Below are 18645 nucleotides of genomic sequence, written 5' to 3'. Positions count from 1 at the left end.
CTCTCCTAGAGACCAGGTAAACTAAGTCCTGTGGTTAGACCCATGGGATCGTGCATTTTTATTTGTATTATGCACTTTTTCCTAGCTAACCATTTCTTAAGAATTCTGATTTTGCTAAGATGTGAGCAGAGAGGTGAGCTTTGCCAGAATGAGAACTTAAGGCACAAATGTCATGACCTGCTTCCTTCAGTCTCCAATGTAAATTAAAAAAAAAAAAAAAAAATTTATTTTATAATGTAGATGGTATTATTAATTATGGGAGACACGGGAGCCAGTTTTGGACATCAAGTTCTAGGGAGTGCTGTGGAGGGGCAGCTCATTCACTAATGAAGGCAGAAACAAGTAACCAGCATCAATGCTAAGGTTATTCCATTTCAGAAATGCTTCAAGCACTACAAATTCTCGTATCTCAGTTGGAGCAAAAACCTCCCATAGTTTTATTCTATTTTCCTATTTAGTCCCCTTCTGAGAAGTAATATTATTTTTACATGTTCACTAGCTTTGTTTTACATGACAAAAAGCAACATACTGTAAGTAGTTGTTTACAATATAGTTTGCCACAAAGCTGATTTCATTATTATATTCAAACACACAAATTAATTGAAAAGCAATTAAAGACAGAACATAGAATCTGTGAAGGAACATGTGCTCCTTTTAGTGGTGTACCAGCTAGTAAAATTTTAAGGAAAACACTCAAGTCTCCTAAGGAAAATTCATGGAAAGAGGCAAAAGTGCTTCATATCAAATGACTAATGTCCAATTCATAGAATAGTATCAAGACATCTACAACTTGCCTCTTCCACTACAGAGATTGTGCCAACGCTGGGTCGCCTAAGATTACTCCTTTTCTTTATTACTCCTTTCCAAACCATGTGTATTAATAAACACCACACTTAAGTGCTTACCAGATTTTGATCTTCCATGTGTTGAGCTAGAAGAAGCAATGGTGAGAGACTGTGGTTTAACTGGATCTACTGGTACAGCGTAAGTGCCAGCACTTGGAACTTGGATGTAAGGGCCTACTGCTGCCACCCTTCCTGAAGCACTCAAGGATGACTGGGGTGATGAAGTTCCATTAATACGATTCAACTAAAAAAATCAGACAAATTGAAACGTGAACTTCCATTTAATCTAGGCATTTGTGCATGAACCCGAGGTCTAAATTTATTTATCTAGAACCATGCACTGTAGCTAAGAAACCTTAATAACTAAGTTACCATACTCCATGCTTCTCCCCCCCCCCCAAAGGTAGAAAGTACAAATTTTTTTCCCTAAAATAAACACCTCAAAAATTAAATTTCTCAGCCACAGCACATACATTTCTTGTAGAAACCTTTATCTGTATACAGTCTCTTTCATTGTGCCTTTCTTAGGCGAATGGGCTAAAATGAGTTCTTAAATGATCAATATGTTTTGGGTTTTTTTAAAAGCAATACCTCCAGCTAGGAACACATATGGAAATCCAGAATTGATCTCCCTAGTCCTTAGACAAATGGTCTACTGTGCAGCTGATTTCTTTTCAAAGTTCCAGACAACTATTAAGACTAACTTTATCAGACCATTTATACTTTTATCAATTTTCCATATTGGAAGATCAGTATTTTATAAACCCCAAAGTTTTTGCTTTCATGCTTTGAAACACAGTCCATAATCACACTTTCTTTCCTAGAAATATAAACTACTATAATTTTTAATGTAGTATGGTCTGTGTCATAAAGAAAAATAAAAGGAAACACATTCTGTCTAACAGTTTTCTGATATTTATGCAAAACCGTAAAATAGTTTTAAGAAGCCTGCTACTTTTAAAATAAGTTCTTTAGATATAATTGTAGTATTCAGCTAGGAAAAAGTGAGATTCTATGTAGTTTTTATAGGCTCTTGATAAACTAAAGTGTGGCCCTTTTAACAGTTTATCTTACAGGAATGTTTTCTTTTTGACGTGCCTCAACTTTTTTCTTGTATAGTCGTTCACGCAGCTCATTGATTCGCTTGTCCATCATAGCCACCTCCATATTACGTTTGTTTAAGAGTTCTTTCTGCTGCTGAAGCTTGGAGTTCTGCTCCTGGTTAAGCCTGTTACGAATCTTAAAAAAAAAAAAAAAAAAAAGCACTTGTTAGGACAGTTCCTTCATTTTGTCTGTTGTCAAGTTGTTTTTTAATACAGTGTTTAAAAAACCCAAAGCAGCTTGGGTCGGCTATGTTCTGACATCTCTAATGTTATGCTTCCACACAGCCTGTCAAATTAGCATTTGCAACCATGAACAGCTCTGAAAAGAAAGCAGCAAAAGCATGTCCTAATAAACTAGTGGATACCTATTAAATACACGTAGACTGCATCCCCATTTATAGCAAATGGATTGAAGAATTAGGCATAAGACATTTCAGAACTTAATTACTCCATGAAAAATTAAGTCACAGAAAACGTTTGTTAAAACCACCAAGACAGTTTGAATATCATGAAAACTAAGTGATATAAAACAGGAATTATGCTATTGATTCTGCTTCCAGTTCCACATGAAACTTCTTGATGTCTGGATGGAAGGTTAACTGAACTGCTAGCGCAGGGACTGGGCACAGATTTTCCTCTCTACATGGGGATTAAACTGAAACCTTCACAGCAGGTTTCCAGTAAGATTAGGGGATGGATTACCTTTACGGTTTAAATCAACCAAGACAGTGTTTCTAATTATTTCTCTTGCTTTCCCATTGGCATTATTTTCATACCTTCAATAACGGTGACAGTATTGTCTCAGTGTTCCAATTTTCATGGTGATGTTACATGCAAAAAAAACCTGAGGCAAATTTAAGTCTTGATAGACACATATGGGATCATTGTGAAGCACAAGAGAGAAATCTTAATCTATTGAGCATCTTTGCACTTAGAAATACTCGAAAGGTAGATATCTGATCTAGTCGAAGATGTCCCTGCTCATAGCAAAGTGGGTTGGACTAGATGACCTTTAAAGGTCCCTTCCAACCCAAACTATTGTATGATTCTATATGCCTTGTATAAATGGGGAAAGGAGAAAAAGAGGAGAAAAAAGGACCCTTATTCCTAATTCATGAAAACATGTGATGGGTTTAATTTTTATGTTGTATTTGCTCATGTAAAAAAATCAGTGAGACTAATTTTGAAATTTAAATTAATTTTGAAATATTAAATATATACTAGAGCTGTTGCCTTGATCACAATAAAGTGATCAAGTACATAATATAAATAAAGTACATGAGTAAATGAAAAAGTCCTCAAATCCTGACACATTGGCATATGATTAAGTATTCCATAACTTCTAAACATAAAAACTGGACAAAGTTCCAATGTAAATGGAATATTTAATTACTTTTGTGAGAACGACACTTCAGATGTAACAATCTTCTTGGAGGAAGATATATGATAGTGATACAGGGAATACTGTGTGAATATACTGCAGCTATAGTGCACCATATAGTGCAGTGAATACAGGGCAACTTATATTTTTCATTATTCTGTCAAAATGTGTTATTTAATTCCTATGTATTTTGTTTATTTACACCAGACATTATAGCTATATTTTCACAATATATTTTAAATGTAATTGTATTCACAGTCCAGTCATGTCTCCAAGTTAACACGGTATCTAAGTGAGCTTGCTACACCCAGTTCTTTGCAAAAGAGAAAAATGCTGAAATAAATTTTTTTATTTTTTTTAAGAGATTAAAACAAATACTAGATTATGTCAACATTCAGTATTTCAGTATTAGTGGCTGAGAAATGTCCTTCAGAACACTTGCACACTTTGTATCATTACGTGTATGAGCAACAATAAAAATAGTTTTTAAAGCTAATTAAATTCTGTTTTAAAGAGGGTTATATGCTAACTACAACCTCACACATTAACAGCATTCCAATACACCAGTTTTATAAGATTTATGGCCTCAAGTTGTGCCAGGGGAGGTTTAGATTGGACGTGAGGAAAAATTTCTTTACTGAAAGAGTGGTTAAACATTGGAAGAGGCTGCCCAGGGAAGTGGTTGAGTCCCCATCCCTGGAGGTATTTAAAAGGCGTGTAGATGAGGCGCTTAGGGACATGGTTTAGTGGGCATGGTGGTGTTGGCTTGACGGTTGGACTCAATGATCTTAGAGGTCTCTTCCAACCTTAATGATTCTATGATTCTAAGGTGTCACAGAACCAAATGGCCACCCATAAGAGTAGTAATACAACTTTTAAAAATCTACAGCTATCATCCAAATAGCATCTCTCCATTACTTACCTGTAGCTCTTGATACAACTTTTTTAATTCTACTGCTGCAGGTCCTGTCATTTGTCCATTGTAAGACTGAAACCCATTCAGTTTCCCTTTCCTTAAATCCTCCAATTGCTGAGTAAGTTGATCCACTTTTAACACTGCAGCCTGTAGCTCCTGCTGCTTTTCCTGGAACATGGCACTTATATGCTCAATTTCAGTTGCTAATATTAACAAGATAAAAATTATGAAAGACAATTAAGTACAGCAGAAGTTAATTTTTTAATTCTGTAGGTATTGATAAATATAACACACTAGTTTTAAATCTAGTATATGCATGCACATGTAAAATATTTATGTGTTGGGAATTTGCTAACAGTCATAATATTTCCTAATAGTTATAGAATAGACTTATTCTGACTTTATGCCTGACTACATAAAACAAACAAAAAGTCATGTCATATACAAATTTCATAGAAACACAGGGACCTCTGTAAGACAAAACACATTCTATCTGAAATCCTGCTTCAATGCTATATTGACTAGAAATATAGCATTATTTGCTGGTCATGCAATGAATAGTAAATTAAATAAATTACTTAAAAACTCCACATACATAGATTGCCATTCATGATCTTGCTGTAGTCCACTTGTCCTCTCATGGCACGGATTTTTTTCAGCTTTGTCTCCTGGGTTTCAACACGTTCTTTAAGTTTTTGAAGCTTTTCACTCTCAGAAACAGACTGCTGCTGACGACGTTCTTGCTGCTTCAGATAACGCAAACGTTGTTCCTGACAAAATGAGGTTTTAGACAAGACATACCTGTTACCCATTTATTTTTTAAAAAAGTTAACTTAGAAAAACCCATCACTATGATCAGTGGGGTTTTTTTATTTCCAGAAATCAGAAAAAGTTGTATCTAGTAAAATACATATCAGTCCTCCTAGAAAAACTCTTCACATTAACTGAACTAATCTGTTTTAGAGCAGAGATTCAAGATTTTTAGACCAAATATCAAATTTACATATATGTGCAAATACAACCCTAGGCTGACCACTCATTCAGACACATTTGTGAAGCTTCCTCTGGCATTTGTTTTCTGCTGCTACTAACACTTGAACTTCCAACGCTGTTATCCAGCTTCCCAAAGATGACAAAGTATGTCCAACAGACCATTTTAAACAAGCTGAGCTACTGTAAGATAATGTTCCAGTTATAAGTAACAGTGCTTCTGCTGGGCACATAAGAAAAATGTTTCTTTTTCTAGATTACTTCCATCAAAAAAGAACAACGGAATTGATAGGTTGACTCTCAAGTACTCCAAGCATCCAATGCATACTGTATATAACAACACCTACAATAATGTCAAAAACATTAAACCCAAGCCCCGCTCTGAAAACATACTTAGATTCCTGCATCTCAATGACTTTGGAAATGTAATATATGGATATATACAAAGTGGGCATATTCTCATCTCACACCACTGTTACTATACTGGAGTGAATGAGCTACTGAAGATGAGCATAGAGTCAAACCTGGTCTATCACAGATCATGAAGTGGACCTCACAAAAGAGACAAATAAAACTTAGCAATGTTTTTATAAAGACACATAAAATTGGCTTGACATAGTTTGTTATAGTACCATTTACACTGAAATGTTGTATATTGCCTAGGTTAAGATTAACTTGGTAAAACAATGGATTTCTCAAGCTCTTTCTTGAGCTTATCTAGAATGAATTAGCATGTTTTTCTGTATCCATGAAACTTACATTTGCGTGTGTTAAAGGAAATTTGTATTTATTATGATCTGTATATAATTATTACCTTAGCAACCAACATTTGCTGTTGATTTTCAATCTGCTGCTGTTGTCGGGCAGCCATATCTTGAAGTTCAGAAAGAGTGAGCTCAACACGTGGATTCCCAACCTGCAGAACACAAAATGTTGCATTAATGTGTTGATGTATATTAAGTGTTCTGACTATAGAAGCTAAATCCCCACTCCCCAGAGGAAGGCTAAAGCCTCCTCCTCAGTCCTCAGAGGAAGAATAATGATAGATACTATGAAAGAGTAAGGAACCTCAGAGCAGAAAGGACGGACACAGACCATGCACATACCAGGGACAGAAAAAGCGAAAAGGGGAAAAGCAGATGAAAGAGGAAAACACTAAGAGACAAAACAAACAAGAGAAAAAAGCCCTTATACTACGCTTAACACTGCTCTGTAAGATGTTCTGTACAATTGGTACACAGTACTGGTATGGCACATGTGATAACACACATGCAAGCACGTATTTTAAGCAGTAACTGGAATCTGAAGCTTCTTTCTTTTCCTAATATTTTCAGAGTAACTGCTTCAGCAGCTTTAACTGGTGGTTAGCATTATTTACCTAGCGCAGGACAAGACCACATGAGAACCCTTAGATAAAGGCTGTCACTAAGCTCACATGCAAAGATGGTGAAATTTCCTGGCAGACTGGAGCATTTAAGGTAAGAATCTATGAAAAACAGTCTGTACAAAGTGAAGCAAAGTAAACCTGATCTGCTTTGGATAAGTAAATTGCTATTACTGAGTGAACTTTGAAAGAAAAGACAAGATATTAGTGGGGCTTTACCACTCCTTTTGCATTCCAAAACTAACAAATCATCTACAAAATTGGAGTAGAGAGGCAATTACTGAAAACTGTTTATAAGTTATATGATGCTGTGACAATGTGTGAGACCGAACATTACGTGTTTTTAAAAATGAATGCATGGTTTCAGTATATTCATAGTTCTATCAACAAATGTAATTTAAATCTATACATTAAATTACTTCAATTCAACCACGTTTTTTACTATGCAATCACAAGAAAAGAGTGCAGTGTAACAAGACAAATTCCAGAAACTGACACTTGCCCAATACCTGCTTTGCTACTCAGAAAACCAAAACCCACAACCTTAGAATTGCACAGTGTAACCACAACTTTAGAATTTGCACAGAAAGAGAATACCAGCCTTTGAAAAATTATGCTGGAAAGCTGGAAAGTTCAGAATAGCCCAACATCTGTTTCAAGGTATTTACATGTAATTCAGTCAATTTATTGGATCAATGTAAAAGCTGGATTACTGCATTATAGTAATTCAATAAACAATGTAGTGTTTTCACCAAACTACGTGACTTCTACTACATGTAGTAGTAGAACTACATGTTCTACTACATTAGTAGAACAAATTCTAATTACATTCCTATCCCCAGTATAGTCAATACTGCTGAAAAAGAAAAGATAATTAAATGTTTTGGATATATTGATAAATAAAACTCTGTTTCAAATTGATGTTTACAAAATGGAATGAGGTCTAAATGTTTTACAGACATACAAAAATTGGGGGGGGGACCCCAAACACCTCCCCACCCCTATCAATCAAGCATCTGATGGTCAAACCTGATCCCAAAGGAAAGCCAATTTAGCTGCTTTGCTTTTCTGGGCCCACTCTACTGACTTCCAATGCAGTTCTGTAGTGATCTTGTTCGACAACATGTCCCCTGCAATACTTGTACTTCACTCTAAGAAAAGTAAAATTCTCCTCTAACATCTTGTTGATACCGAAGTATCTCAGCCACTTTGAATGGCTTGTTTCATATTCCTACTTAAGTAAGTGTCAGTTCTCCAATCAATGCATAATACAGAACTGTTTCTTTAAGCTTCAGTCAGGAAAGGAATATAGTATTTGTTTGAAAATAACTGATTTCTCTCTTTTTTTTTTTTTTCTACTTGAACTCCCCTTAATATTTCAGGTTTCTGCACACAATTATTCAGGTAAGATATGCACCTCAAGGTCAGTCACTAAAATGAGCCAGATTTGGAAACTAACTTTTAAAGTTCTGCATCTTATACGCATGATATAGACATATCAGACTAAAATTTGTAGAGAAAGTTATTGTCCCTCTTTGAACATTTCCTACTGAATAAATTATGGAATGAAATTATAATTCTTACTGGATACTACAACTGAAACTCCTCTTACTAGTCAACAATAATGAAAACTATTTATGGTAGAGAAGTGATTAAAAAAAAAAAAAATCTATGTATTTATTTACAGCTAAGGCTATATAGAATAATGGAACTAGAACAAAAGGTAAAATCCACCCGAAACACTAATTCTCTATTTCAACACTTCGTTAGTGAACACAAGTTAAAAAAAAAAAAAAAAAAAATTGAACTTAGTAGTGTGTACTTTTTTGATTAGCATGACTTATGACAGACAAAAGTCCTTCACAATATTCTTTAAGGCCAAATAACTTGCATGCATTTGCGGCCACCAGCGAATAAATCAAACAGAGACATTTTATTATTAATTACAGACTGAAAGGCACTAATTGGGTAAGAAAGTAAAGAAGCTTTTCCAAGTGCCATCCACAAACCAAAACGTGCTCACTTGAGACAAGAAAATAACACAGAAAAACCAGATGCTGCTCCCAGAACATTTTCAGGCTCTGCTGACTTCCTTTGGCATGACCTTCCACCAGAAAAGCCTAAACCTCTACATCTGCTTCTGCTGGACTCTGTAGGTAATTCTTAAAAGGGGCTCAGAATAGCTTGAAGGCTTCCCTCTGGATCACTGATTTTAAAAGTAAAAAAGGTGGGGGGGTGAATTGATAGAGCATATACGTATTGAGAAAATACTGCTTCAAAAACACACAACTTGCATCAGACTATGCAAAGTCTTCCCAATGCTTCCCTCCTTTCTGCTTTGATCATCAGTTTAAGTTAACAACATTGACAGCTCATTCTATTTCCAGTAGTAATTTTCAGTATAACACTGTCCAAGAAATAGAGGGATATTTTATTCTGCTAAGATATCTTGTTAAAAATATATGCAGAGTCAAAAAGTGGTATCTGTATAGGGGTTGTGCATATTTCAAGGTAGAAAAGCCATTTCACTGAGTGAAAATTACAGATTTTCTAAATGAAAAATGTAACCCAGAATGCACAATGACAATAAGAAATTGGTTTGTAAAAGCACCAAAACCAAAAAAACCAGCTTGATCCAAAAGCTCAGAATTTTTACTGCTTTAAATAAATATATTTAAAAGTATATCTTATAATGCCTGAAAAAAAAGCACTGCATTATTTTTATTATGTAAAATATAGAAGATTAATTAAGATGAATGCAAATATAAGCTTCTCCTTGAAGAAGCTATTAACTATTGTAAAATGTTCCATTTAGAAAGTGTAATGGCTAAAAACCTTTTATACATGGCAATGCACAAGAACATGGAAAACAGTGATAATTAACCATTTAAACATAAACGCTCTATGAGAAATCTTTTAACATTTACCTCACTGAATACCAATAAGTATCCCTTTCACATAAAATAACTAGACTACACTTAGGAAAGAAAAGAAGAGGCAGCTGAGGAAACAAAGTTTTAAACCTGTAACTTCACTCGCAGCTTGTTCTTTTTCATCCACATGGCAAAAGCAGCACAGACCAAGCAGAATTCCTCTTTGACATCAAATCAATTATTTTCAGTTAGACTGTTGCTGATTTCAGGTCTCCAAAACAGGACAGCATCATTTTTGAAATGGCATGAAAAGCACTGAATCTTTCTCTTGCCGTGATCTAGTTGAATCAATTCGTTTAGAGCATTTCATATTAGTTGAGTCTGCTTATAATAATCTGTATGCAAACACCACCACTGAAAAAAGTCAGTCCCGGTCCTTCTTCAGAACCCCAGGTTATACAAGGCAAAGAGAGCCCTACATTTTCTCAGTTCTTTAATGAGGTCGTTGGTTTCTCGGATGCTTAAATTTGTGCTGTTCATACTACTTATTAACAATTTCATCCATGAAGTCACTCACCTCTCATAACAAACGTGAGCCTATCACATTTAAGGTCCAGACCTCCTTTCTCCTGCAGCAAGAGAAGCCTACCTCCTGCAGAACTGCCTTCTGAAGGAGGTACTAAAAAGCCACTACAGATATCTACTCCTCCAGATTCCACAGATTCATTTGCTACATGGTGATACATCAAAGCAGGCAGTTTTGCTGAATTGTAAATTTCTTTTCATTGATTCACAGAAGCATTTACACATAGAGATGAACTCCTAAATAAAATGCTATAGAACAAACACTGCACTATTACGCACTAAGGAAGTATTATGTATCTCATACAGACAAGAATATTTTACACCTATATTCCCCAATTTCTCAACATTGACAAGAATCTTAAAAAAAATTGTATTTATTTTGTTTAGCATGCACTTTAAAAGGTCATGATGAGAGACAGAATTTGTAATGAACTGGAGTTTCAGCTTCTGACATTACCCTCCTACTACAGACTAATATTTTACCATTTGATGATTAATATTTTTGAGACGGGTAAGATGAATGGTACAGTAGTAATTAAATAGTTTGGGAACCAGTTTACAAGCTGCCTCAAAACAAGTCATACCTTAGGCATTTAATTAAGAAAAGGAACCTCCTTTAATATTTAATTCTACACATTAGTCTTGTCACTCTGAAAATTCATTTTCTTGTTCCTCCTTCCTTTCTTTCTACCCTCACACTATGCTGTCCTGTCTATCATCACAAACTCCGCAGTCTACATGCTTCTGAGCTATTATGAAATGGCTTACTCATTGGCAACCCACAACAGTAAATGAAAAATTGCACCTGAACTCAAAAGTATTTCTTTGACAAGCAAAGTGTACTGTAGTCAAGACATGTAAGCAATAAGGGCAGATCCCAGTGGGTTTTTGCCTTTACTCCCATCAGAAAACTATCTTTTAAGAGGAATCTAATTAGGACAACATTAAAATAAAAACCCCATGAGACTGATCTTTTGAAATAGATTATTTTTTTAAAAGATGATAATTAGGATGTGGTTTGATTTTATGCATTTCTTTGCCTCCATGTCTAAGCCACGAATATAATTATTTTGGATCATTTTCTAAGTTTGCACTAGTAAGAACAGAAAGTTACTTTGAAAATAATAACAAAACATTTCCCAAATCCACACCCAAGACTGTTAGGATTTCAGAAATAAGAGCTTTAAAGGAAAACAACAAATATTCAAAAGCTTTTCAGGCCACCATAATGACTGGCAATATCATGTTTAGGTTCAGCAACACTTAGCCGCCCAAATAGCCAGTGTAAAGCATAATGTAACCAATTAATTGAAAAAGAAAAGCAGAGTAGTACAAGAATTTAACAATCATTTCCTGCACGCTACCTCTTCAGACCTTTTTCTAGGTTTGCAAGAGCCACCATGTCATTAACTTCCCTTATCTATTCCTTCCCTCTTTTTAAGATAGGTGTTCACACCCATCTCCCACACAATTCTTCTTCAGTTCCCTTCCCAACGCTCTGCACTAGAAAGTATAGGGTTCAAGGACCTCAAGCCTCCTGAAACTGGCCAAGCTCCACCTTCTCCTATGTGTATTCTTGTACAATGAACTCTTTCTCATGTTTTCTAGTCTTTTTACTATCACTTAACCTCCATCACCTCTATCCTTACTCCCTCATTTACTACTTCTCTTTTAGTACTTCGGTCCACCCTTCTCTCTTGTCACAGTCAGAGATGATTCTGAGGTTAAACCACCAATTGCCAAGGTCCAGCATAACCTAGATAAAATGTAATCAACCAGCATGCAGGGAGGTGAGAAAGTCTGCATCTCGGCTTCTGCCTGGGAGCCCAGAATGGCTGGTCTCAGCTTCTGCCTGGGAGCCGAGAATGGCTGGTTCCGACTCTGGCCATCAAAAGGGCTATCCAGAAAGTTTTTCTGCTTGTATCCCACTACTGTCAACCACCTATTAATTTACTGACAAGCAAATACAGAGCAGCTACTAAAGATAATGCAGCATATATCCCACCCACAAACCAGCTACACTATTTATTCTTTACATAGGCTGCCATTCTAAAATTGTAGTACAGATAAGGAATGTTTTGGCCAAATGGCCTTTTTTAGCTAAAAACCAAACCAAACCAAACCAAACCAAAACCAAAACAACAACAACAAAAAGCAATCCTTCTCTGAAGTCCTCCATACCCCCCTCCCAAAAACGTTTGTGATGGTAAAGGTAACCATATCCTCAACCAGAATAAATGTGAAAGAAAACACTCTTTATCAAGGTTGGGACACCACCTGCATAGCAAAGGCTAGAGATAGTGGGGTGGGGACACCCCCCCCCCCAAAACAAAACCCCAACCCCTGCAAAAAACAGAGGACAAGATCAGTACTGAATTAGAGGCAGAAACTGCAAGAGAGTGAAAAAAATCCAAGAATCAACTCCTTTGACTTCATGATTTAAAGAATTTACTCCCCCATGTGAGATTCATTAATAAAGCATACAACTTTTGCCATGGCAAAAAGAAAACATCATCTTCACCAGCCTAATAGGAGAGGACAGCAAAGGCCAGAAAGGTAGCACAAGTTGCTCCTGAGAAGGCTTAAAATGCTTACATAGAAATGCAAAGTAAATACTCTGTTTTTACTGCACATACTGAAAGACTCAGTTTTCCATAACCTATAGCAGTTTTAAGTCGCTGTTCCTTCCTAGGGCAAATGAGGGAATACAAAACTTACCTCCAGACTAGAAGTTTACCTTTGTAGAGCTGTCAAACCCCAGAAATCTATATAGGTACACGACAAACACAGAACTGGCAGGTCTGGGACTAGGTATACGAATACGTGGACAAAGCAAGTGAAGTATATTACGTAAACGAGCATTTTCCCAGAACAAAGCAAACTGACAATCATAAAATGAATGGGGGTGGGTCGGAGCGCTCCCCAGGCAGTGAATTCCAGACTGGTATCAGGGCTCTGACAATTCTCAGCCTCCCCAAACCAGGGAGCTCTCACCTCAGTGGGCCATCCCTGCAGTTTCCTCTTCTGTGCCGCATTTACAGCAAAGAAGAGCTACAGCTCTGGCTGCACAACTACCAAATTGCCAGAGCAGGAAAGAAAGAACAGCTTGCTTTGCCTCCTGCATGTAGCAAAACATTTCCCCATGCTAACTTGGACACAAGCAGCAGAAGCCCATCAGCCACACGTAACTTTTCTGCCTTAAGCCTCATTCAAAGTAACGTAGGTTAGGGGATCTTTAACTAGCCCAGTTGGCAACAAAGTTTTAAAGGCTGCTGCTAAGAATAGCCAGAACGCCCTTTGGGTACCTGTCCTCAGCACAACAGTAGTGACGGGGAAAACAGATGGAAGTTACGGGAGGTTATTATACCTGTTCTGCATCAAATAGGTCTTATATGAAATGTATGTGGCCTCCTTATGCTATCTGAGGACTATGAGAGGAGAACACAGGATGGAGCATCTGCCAAAGATTATTGATTCTGACCTCCTTACGTTTCTGAAACATATTGACCCTATATATCACCAAATTTAAGAATTCTAACAGATTTTGACCACATTTTCCATAAAATCTGATCCTAGTGCCATGCACAATGAAGACAACTTGAAAATCTTGTGTGAAAACTCGTATGTAACACTATAAAAAGACAAAAGAAAATACCTGTTTTTATTTAAACTAAGAGTTTTTGCTGATCTCAGCATGGATAACATTATTTCCAGTTTAATGGCTTTATCCACAGCTCTGCCTTGCATTTTTTTAATTGGGTCAGAAATATGCCGATAGCAGAAATCCATTTTAAAGAATCCAATGACAATAGCACGTGCCTTTTTTAGCTTAATCGAAATGAACAAGCTAATTAAACCCAGAAAAGGCAACCAGAATATTGGGAATTAAAGGAAAATATATCTAGCATGTACTATCTCCTGATAATCAAATTATCTTGAAATTAACATTACAAATGGAATCTGATAACTTTACTCAGAAATTTATAATAAAAATGTTATTTGTGCAAATAAATACATTACCAGTTTCTTAGAATAAACACGCTTCAACTGTATCACAATTTGCTGAAAAAATCTCACATTATCATATTTGATAAAATCTTAACATCTCATAAACTACACTGCCTTGTCAGCAATTCCTCCAACTTGCTGATGCTAATAAGTCACTCTATATAATAAAATGTTTAAAATCTATTCAGCATAAGCCACAGACTCCAGATTTCCTGTTTTCCCATACTGCTTGCTTAGAAGTCTCACAAGTGAGGCTGTCCTCTATTTTGCACAGAACAGCTAAGAAAAGGCAGAACTTAACAAAAATCAAAACAATGTTAAAATAGACTTTCAAAATTAAAGTGGATTTAAGCATATATTGAACACCTGCTATATATGAAATAAACTGCTTTAAGTCACTTCTACAATATAGGAAAATACTATCTGAATTCGTTTATTTAAAATACTGCTTTCTTCCTTGTCCTTGCAGACACTTTTAACAGCCACAGAAATCTTAAGCATGTTTATCTTAACTTCAGTGTCGGCTAAATTACCCAGTAGCTGATCTGAATGAAAGTATCAACCTCATACTCCTAACAAAAGTAAATTATCTTAAAAGAAATTATGCATTCTTATAGAAATAACAGATCAGTTGTGCACAAAGCTTCAGACCTGTTTACGATACCAAACCTTTTACGCAGAGTAATTCTGAGTAATAGACATGTTACAATACATTTTGAAAACACACTGTCCAAGTTCCTTTAAAAATAGTCTTGGAACTGTATTTTCCTGGGTCTCTTAGAAAAGCAACATCTTATTCTGAGAGGATAGCTAAGTATGGTTAAGATGCACTTATCATTAGTCTGAATAACATGTTTAGGATCAAATGTGGATTTATTCTTCCCTTAAGTAATTGCTTCAATATGAAGTTTTTCTGTGATGTAATATTGTTTGTATGAGAACAGTATAATAAAACATTTCCACAACACTGAAAATAAGTACCCTGTAATCGAAAGACATGTTATGCAACTTAGCGTACGACCTGCACTTTCCATAAAACCTAAGTTGTTAAAAGCAAAAGCTGACCATGACATTTTGAAGTAACGAGCTTTTGATAAGGTCTTAAAACTTAAAAATGATAGCAAATGCATCTAACAAAATCTGATTAACTAAGAATTTCAATTCAGAGATAAGTAGTTACAAAACCCAAACTGGTCTGCATTCCAGTCATGTGACAATGAAACCCACAATCACAAACTAAAGTGCAAAAACTACACAGTATTTAAATAACATGTCCACTAAAGTGTAAAACTAACAAATTTTGACAAGGAATTAATTACCTGTTCACTATTTTCCCATGTAACTGTGAGAGCGCACATCCTTATTTTGCAGCACTGCCCATCAGCTGTAAACATTTGCGCTGCTTCAACATGCTTCAACTCCATGTTTCTGTTATTTTCTATGTTAATTGTTTAACTGTTTGCTGTGAACAAGCCAAATCAAAAACTGTACACATCTTCTGAGTTCCTGCATGGCTTTTTGGCTCAGTGCAATCAATAGGATGTAGGATATTTTTTAATCTTACTCCGTATGAAATAAAGGTTTCCCCAAATTCTTTATCAATATGAAAAGCTGTCTCTCTGCATTCATCAACAATCAGCTAATGGAAAAGGCTAGTGGATTTTGCCAGCAGTAAAAGACCTAATCACGGCAAGATCAAGCCAGCTGTCAACTACAATCAGCTTGATTCATTACACTTTTCATATTCAATGGAAAATGTTGAGCAATACACATTTCTTTCACAGTGATCAGGTTAAACTGAAAAAATAAGAATACAGACAATTTTGCTTTAAAAACACATGAAGTATTTGCTCCATCCGTATTTTTGTAGTATTATCAACTCAGTGCAAAAACTGAATACCAAAAAGATCAGGAAAATCATTAAACAGTAAAATTAAATACAAAAAGTAAAGTGACAGAAAACCATACCACCTGAAATTTAAGAGTTGCTTTATTAAGAGACTGCCTAAGCTAAAAGGCAAACAGTACAGTCAGAATAGATACCACAATCTTATGCAAATGACCTCTCCAGTGTTTGCTATATGCTTTTCCCTACGTACTTGAGCTTTTTCTTAAATCTTGCATGCAACAAGATGAATACATGCGCCAGCAATAAAGCTAAAGCATGTGTGTGATAGCATAAATCAAGAAGCTGCAAGCCAAAACCTAGTCCTAAGGATTTTTAAACATTAAACATTAAAGAAAATACTAAACCCCATTAACAATTTCTTATGTATCTAAAAATGATGATACTGTGGAAGATAAAAAAAAACATAAAAAGCTGTAATTTACCTTGTCAAACTCACAAATGACATGCAAGTTCACCCTCTCTTCGTACTTTCTTGAAAGTAATTCAAGCATGATTCAGTGCACTTACACAAGAGATCCAGCCAAATGGGTCTCCATAAGGACACTGAAGAACTGTATGTCCAAGCACAACACAGTCAATATTCCAGCTGCATAAAGAACAGGCTTATTTTTAGCAAGCAAGAAAAGGTATGAGCTGTAGAGTAAGATCATGCAGTAGGAACAAGAGAAGAAAAACAAGTTCAACTCCCTTGCTCCTAAATTAGCCAGAGGGACTTTCATTTTCTCCGCTTTGATCTGAGGAAGACTGCAGGGGAAACAAACCTAACAACAATTGGATCTGGAGGCAGCTGCGGAGACAATAGAGAAATGGAAAGGTTCCCTTGCCTGGGAAAAACATATGTGTGGGAAATAGGTATGCTAGGTGTCCAAAGGCTAGATGGACAGGAAACTAAATGAACAAGTCAGTGAACATGGAAAGGTGTGTCAGAGAAAGGAGGCCATAGCACTGCACAAGAAAAATCGCAGAGACTGTGGAAAAGATGAGAGGAAACACTAATCTGCAGATGACACAGCTACATAAAAGAGAGAACTCTAAAGATGGCCTGAAAAGGAATAGTTGGCCTTGTAGAAGTCTCCTGCTCAGAAAGCCAGAGCGGCAGTCTGAACTCTCAAGTTTTCACAATTAAGCTCTTAAAGCTCTGCACTGACACAGTGACTTTCACAATCTGTCTCCTGTAAGGAACTACAGAAATAAAGGAAAGGACAAGTCCCATCTTCCTTACAATAACTTAATATTAAAATATTTGGCTTAACTAAAAACAATACTTATGTGACTGCAAAAGGATACAACTGTGACAAAAGGCACTGAAGTTTACAGTGGCAGTGTAAGGACTGTGAAAGCACAGCAGTTACTTCATGAAAAATAACAAATGAACTCTAAGTAACGTTTACTTTATGAGCTAATGTGTATAACGTTATGCGTCAGCTGAAGCACTCATTTATTCTAACCTATTCTACCTTCATATAAGGGCCAAGCAACTCAGGATCTCTATGTGCAGTGACAACTGGAGGCAATTCTCCACGTGCTTCATTTAGTTAGAAATCTAGGGAGAAGAGTGAATTGTATTGCTTCATGTTCACAATATAAATATATGAAAATAAGTACCATAGTTAGAGGTTAAACACACAGACAGGACTTCTCATCCTCCCCCTTCCACGGACATCTGCAACAAAGTATTGCTGTAAAACTGCAAAGCCATGCCTGAGGAAAAGCAAACTCTGATCTGTAAAAGTGGGAACTAAAGGTGCAGATTGAGTAAATGGTGCAGTTTAGGTCTTTCCTCCCCTGCAAAATGGGAAGCCACCAGATGGCTGCTATGGACTAGAAAACCACATCTTTGTTCCCTGTAACTTGTTGAGCAGAACTATCTTTGATGCCCAGAAGACCAGCAGAACTACAAAGTCTGTATACTACAGGTGAGTGTGTAGAAGCATGTGTATACTACAAGTCTGTATACTGTGAGTATCTCTCATATCCTGTCGTGGTTTAACGTCAGCTGGCAACTCAGCACCACGCAGCCGCTCGCTCACTCCCCCTGCAGTGGGATGGGGGAGAGAATCGGAAGGGTAAAAGCAAGAAAACTCATGGGTTGAGATAAAGACAGTTTAATAGGTAAAGCAAAAGCCGTGCACACAAAGCAAAGCAAAACAGGGAATTCATTCACTACTTCCCATGGGCAGGCAGGTGTTCAGCCATCTCCAGGAAAGCAGGGCTCCATCACGTGTAACAGTTACTTGCGAAGACAAACGCCATCACTCCAAATGTCCCCCCTTCCTTCTTCTTCCCCCAGCTTTATGTACTGAGCGTGACGTCCCATGGTATGGAATGTCCCATTGGCCAGCTGGGGTCAGCTTGTCCTGGCTGTGCCCCCTCCCAGCTTCTTGTGCACCTCCAGCCTTCTCAGTCTGTAGAGCATGGGAAGCTGAAAAGTCCTTAACTAGTGTAAGCACTACCTAGCAACAACTAAAACATCGGTGTGTTATCAGCATTGTTCTCACCCTAAATCCAACACACAGCACTGTACCAGCCCCTAGGAAGGAAATTAACTCTATCCCAGCTGAAACCAGGACATGCACGTAGCATGGGGAATAAACAAGAGGAGTTAGAGACGTGCGCACGCCTGCAGGGCTATGACCTTATTGGCATCATGG

General features: G+C 36.7%; 1 protein-coding gene across 2 annotated transcripts in view; it reads right to left on the bottom strand.

Annotated features, from left to right (window-relative positions):
• Positions 1–18645, bottom strand: part of PPP1R13B (protein phosphatase 1, regulatory subunit 13B) — a 47625-nt gene that overhangs the window by 13612 nt on the left and 15368 nt on the right. For both annotated transcript variants that reach the window (XM_009327734.1, XM_009327743.1), the window contains exons 4-8: positions 6050–6151; positions 4841–5015; positions 4252–4448; positions 1920–2084; positions 906–1089 (exon numbers count right to left, since the gene is read on the bottom strand). In XM_009327734.1, coding sequence (XP_009326009.1) covers positions 906–1089; positions 1920–2084; positions 4252–4448; positions 4841–5015; positions 6050–6151 — 823 coding nt within the window. The remainder of the gene's footprint in view (positions 1–905; positions 1090–1919; positions 2085–4251; positions 4449–4840; positions 5016–6049; positions 6152–18645) is intronic.

This window comes from Pygoscelis adeliae, unplaced genomic scaffold (genome assembly GCF_000699105.1).
Source record: "Pygoscelis adeliae isolate BGI_AS28 unplaced genomic scaffold, ASM69910v1 Scaffold130, whole genome shotgun sequence".
Classification (NCBI taxonomy): Eukaryota; Metazoa; Chordata; class Aves; order Sphenisciformes; family Spheniscidae; genus Pygoscelis; species Pygoscelis adeliae.
The sequence above is the reverse complement of the archived record's forward strand: the minus strand, read 5'-3'. Positions and strand labels throughout refer to the sequence as shown.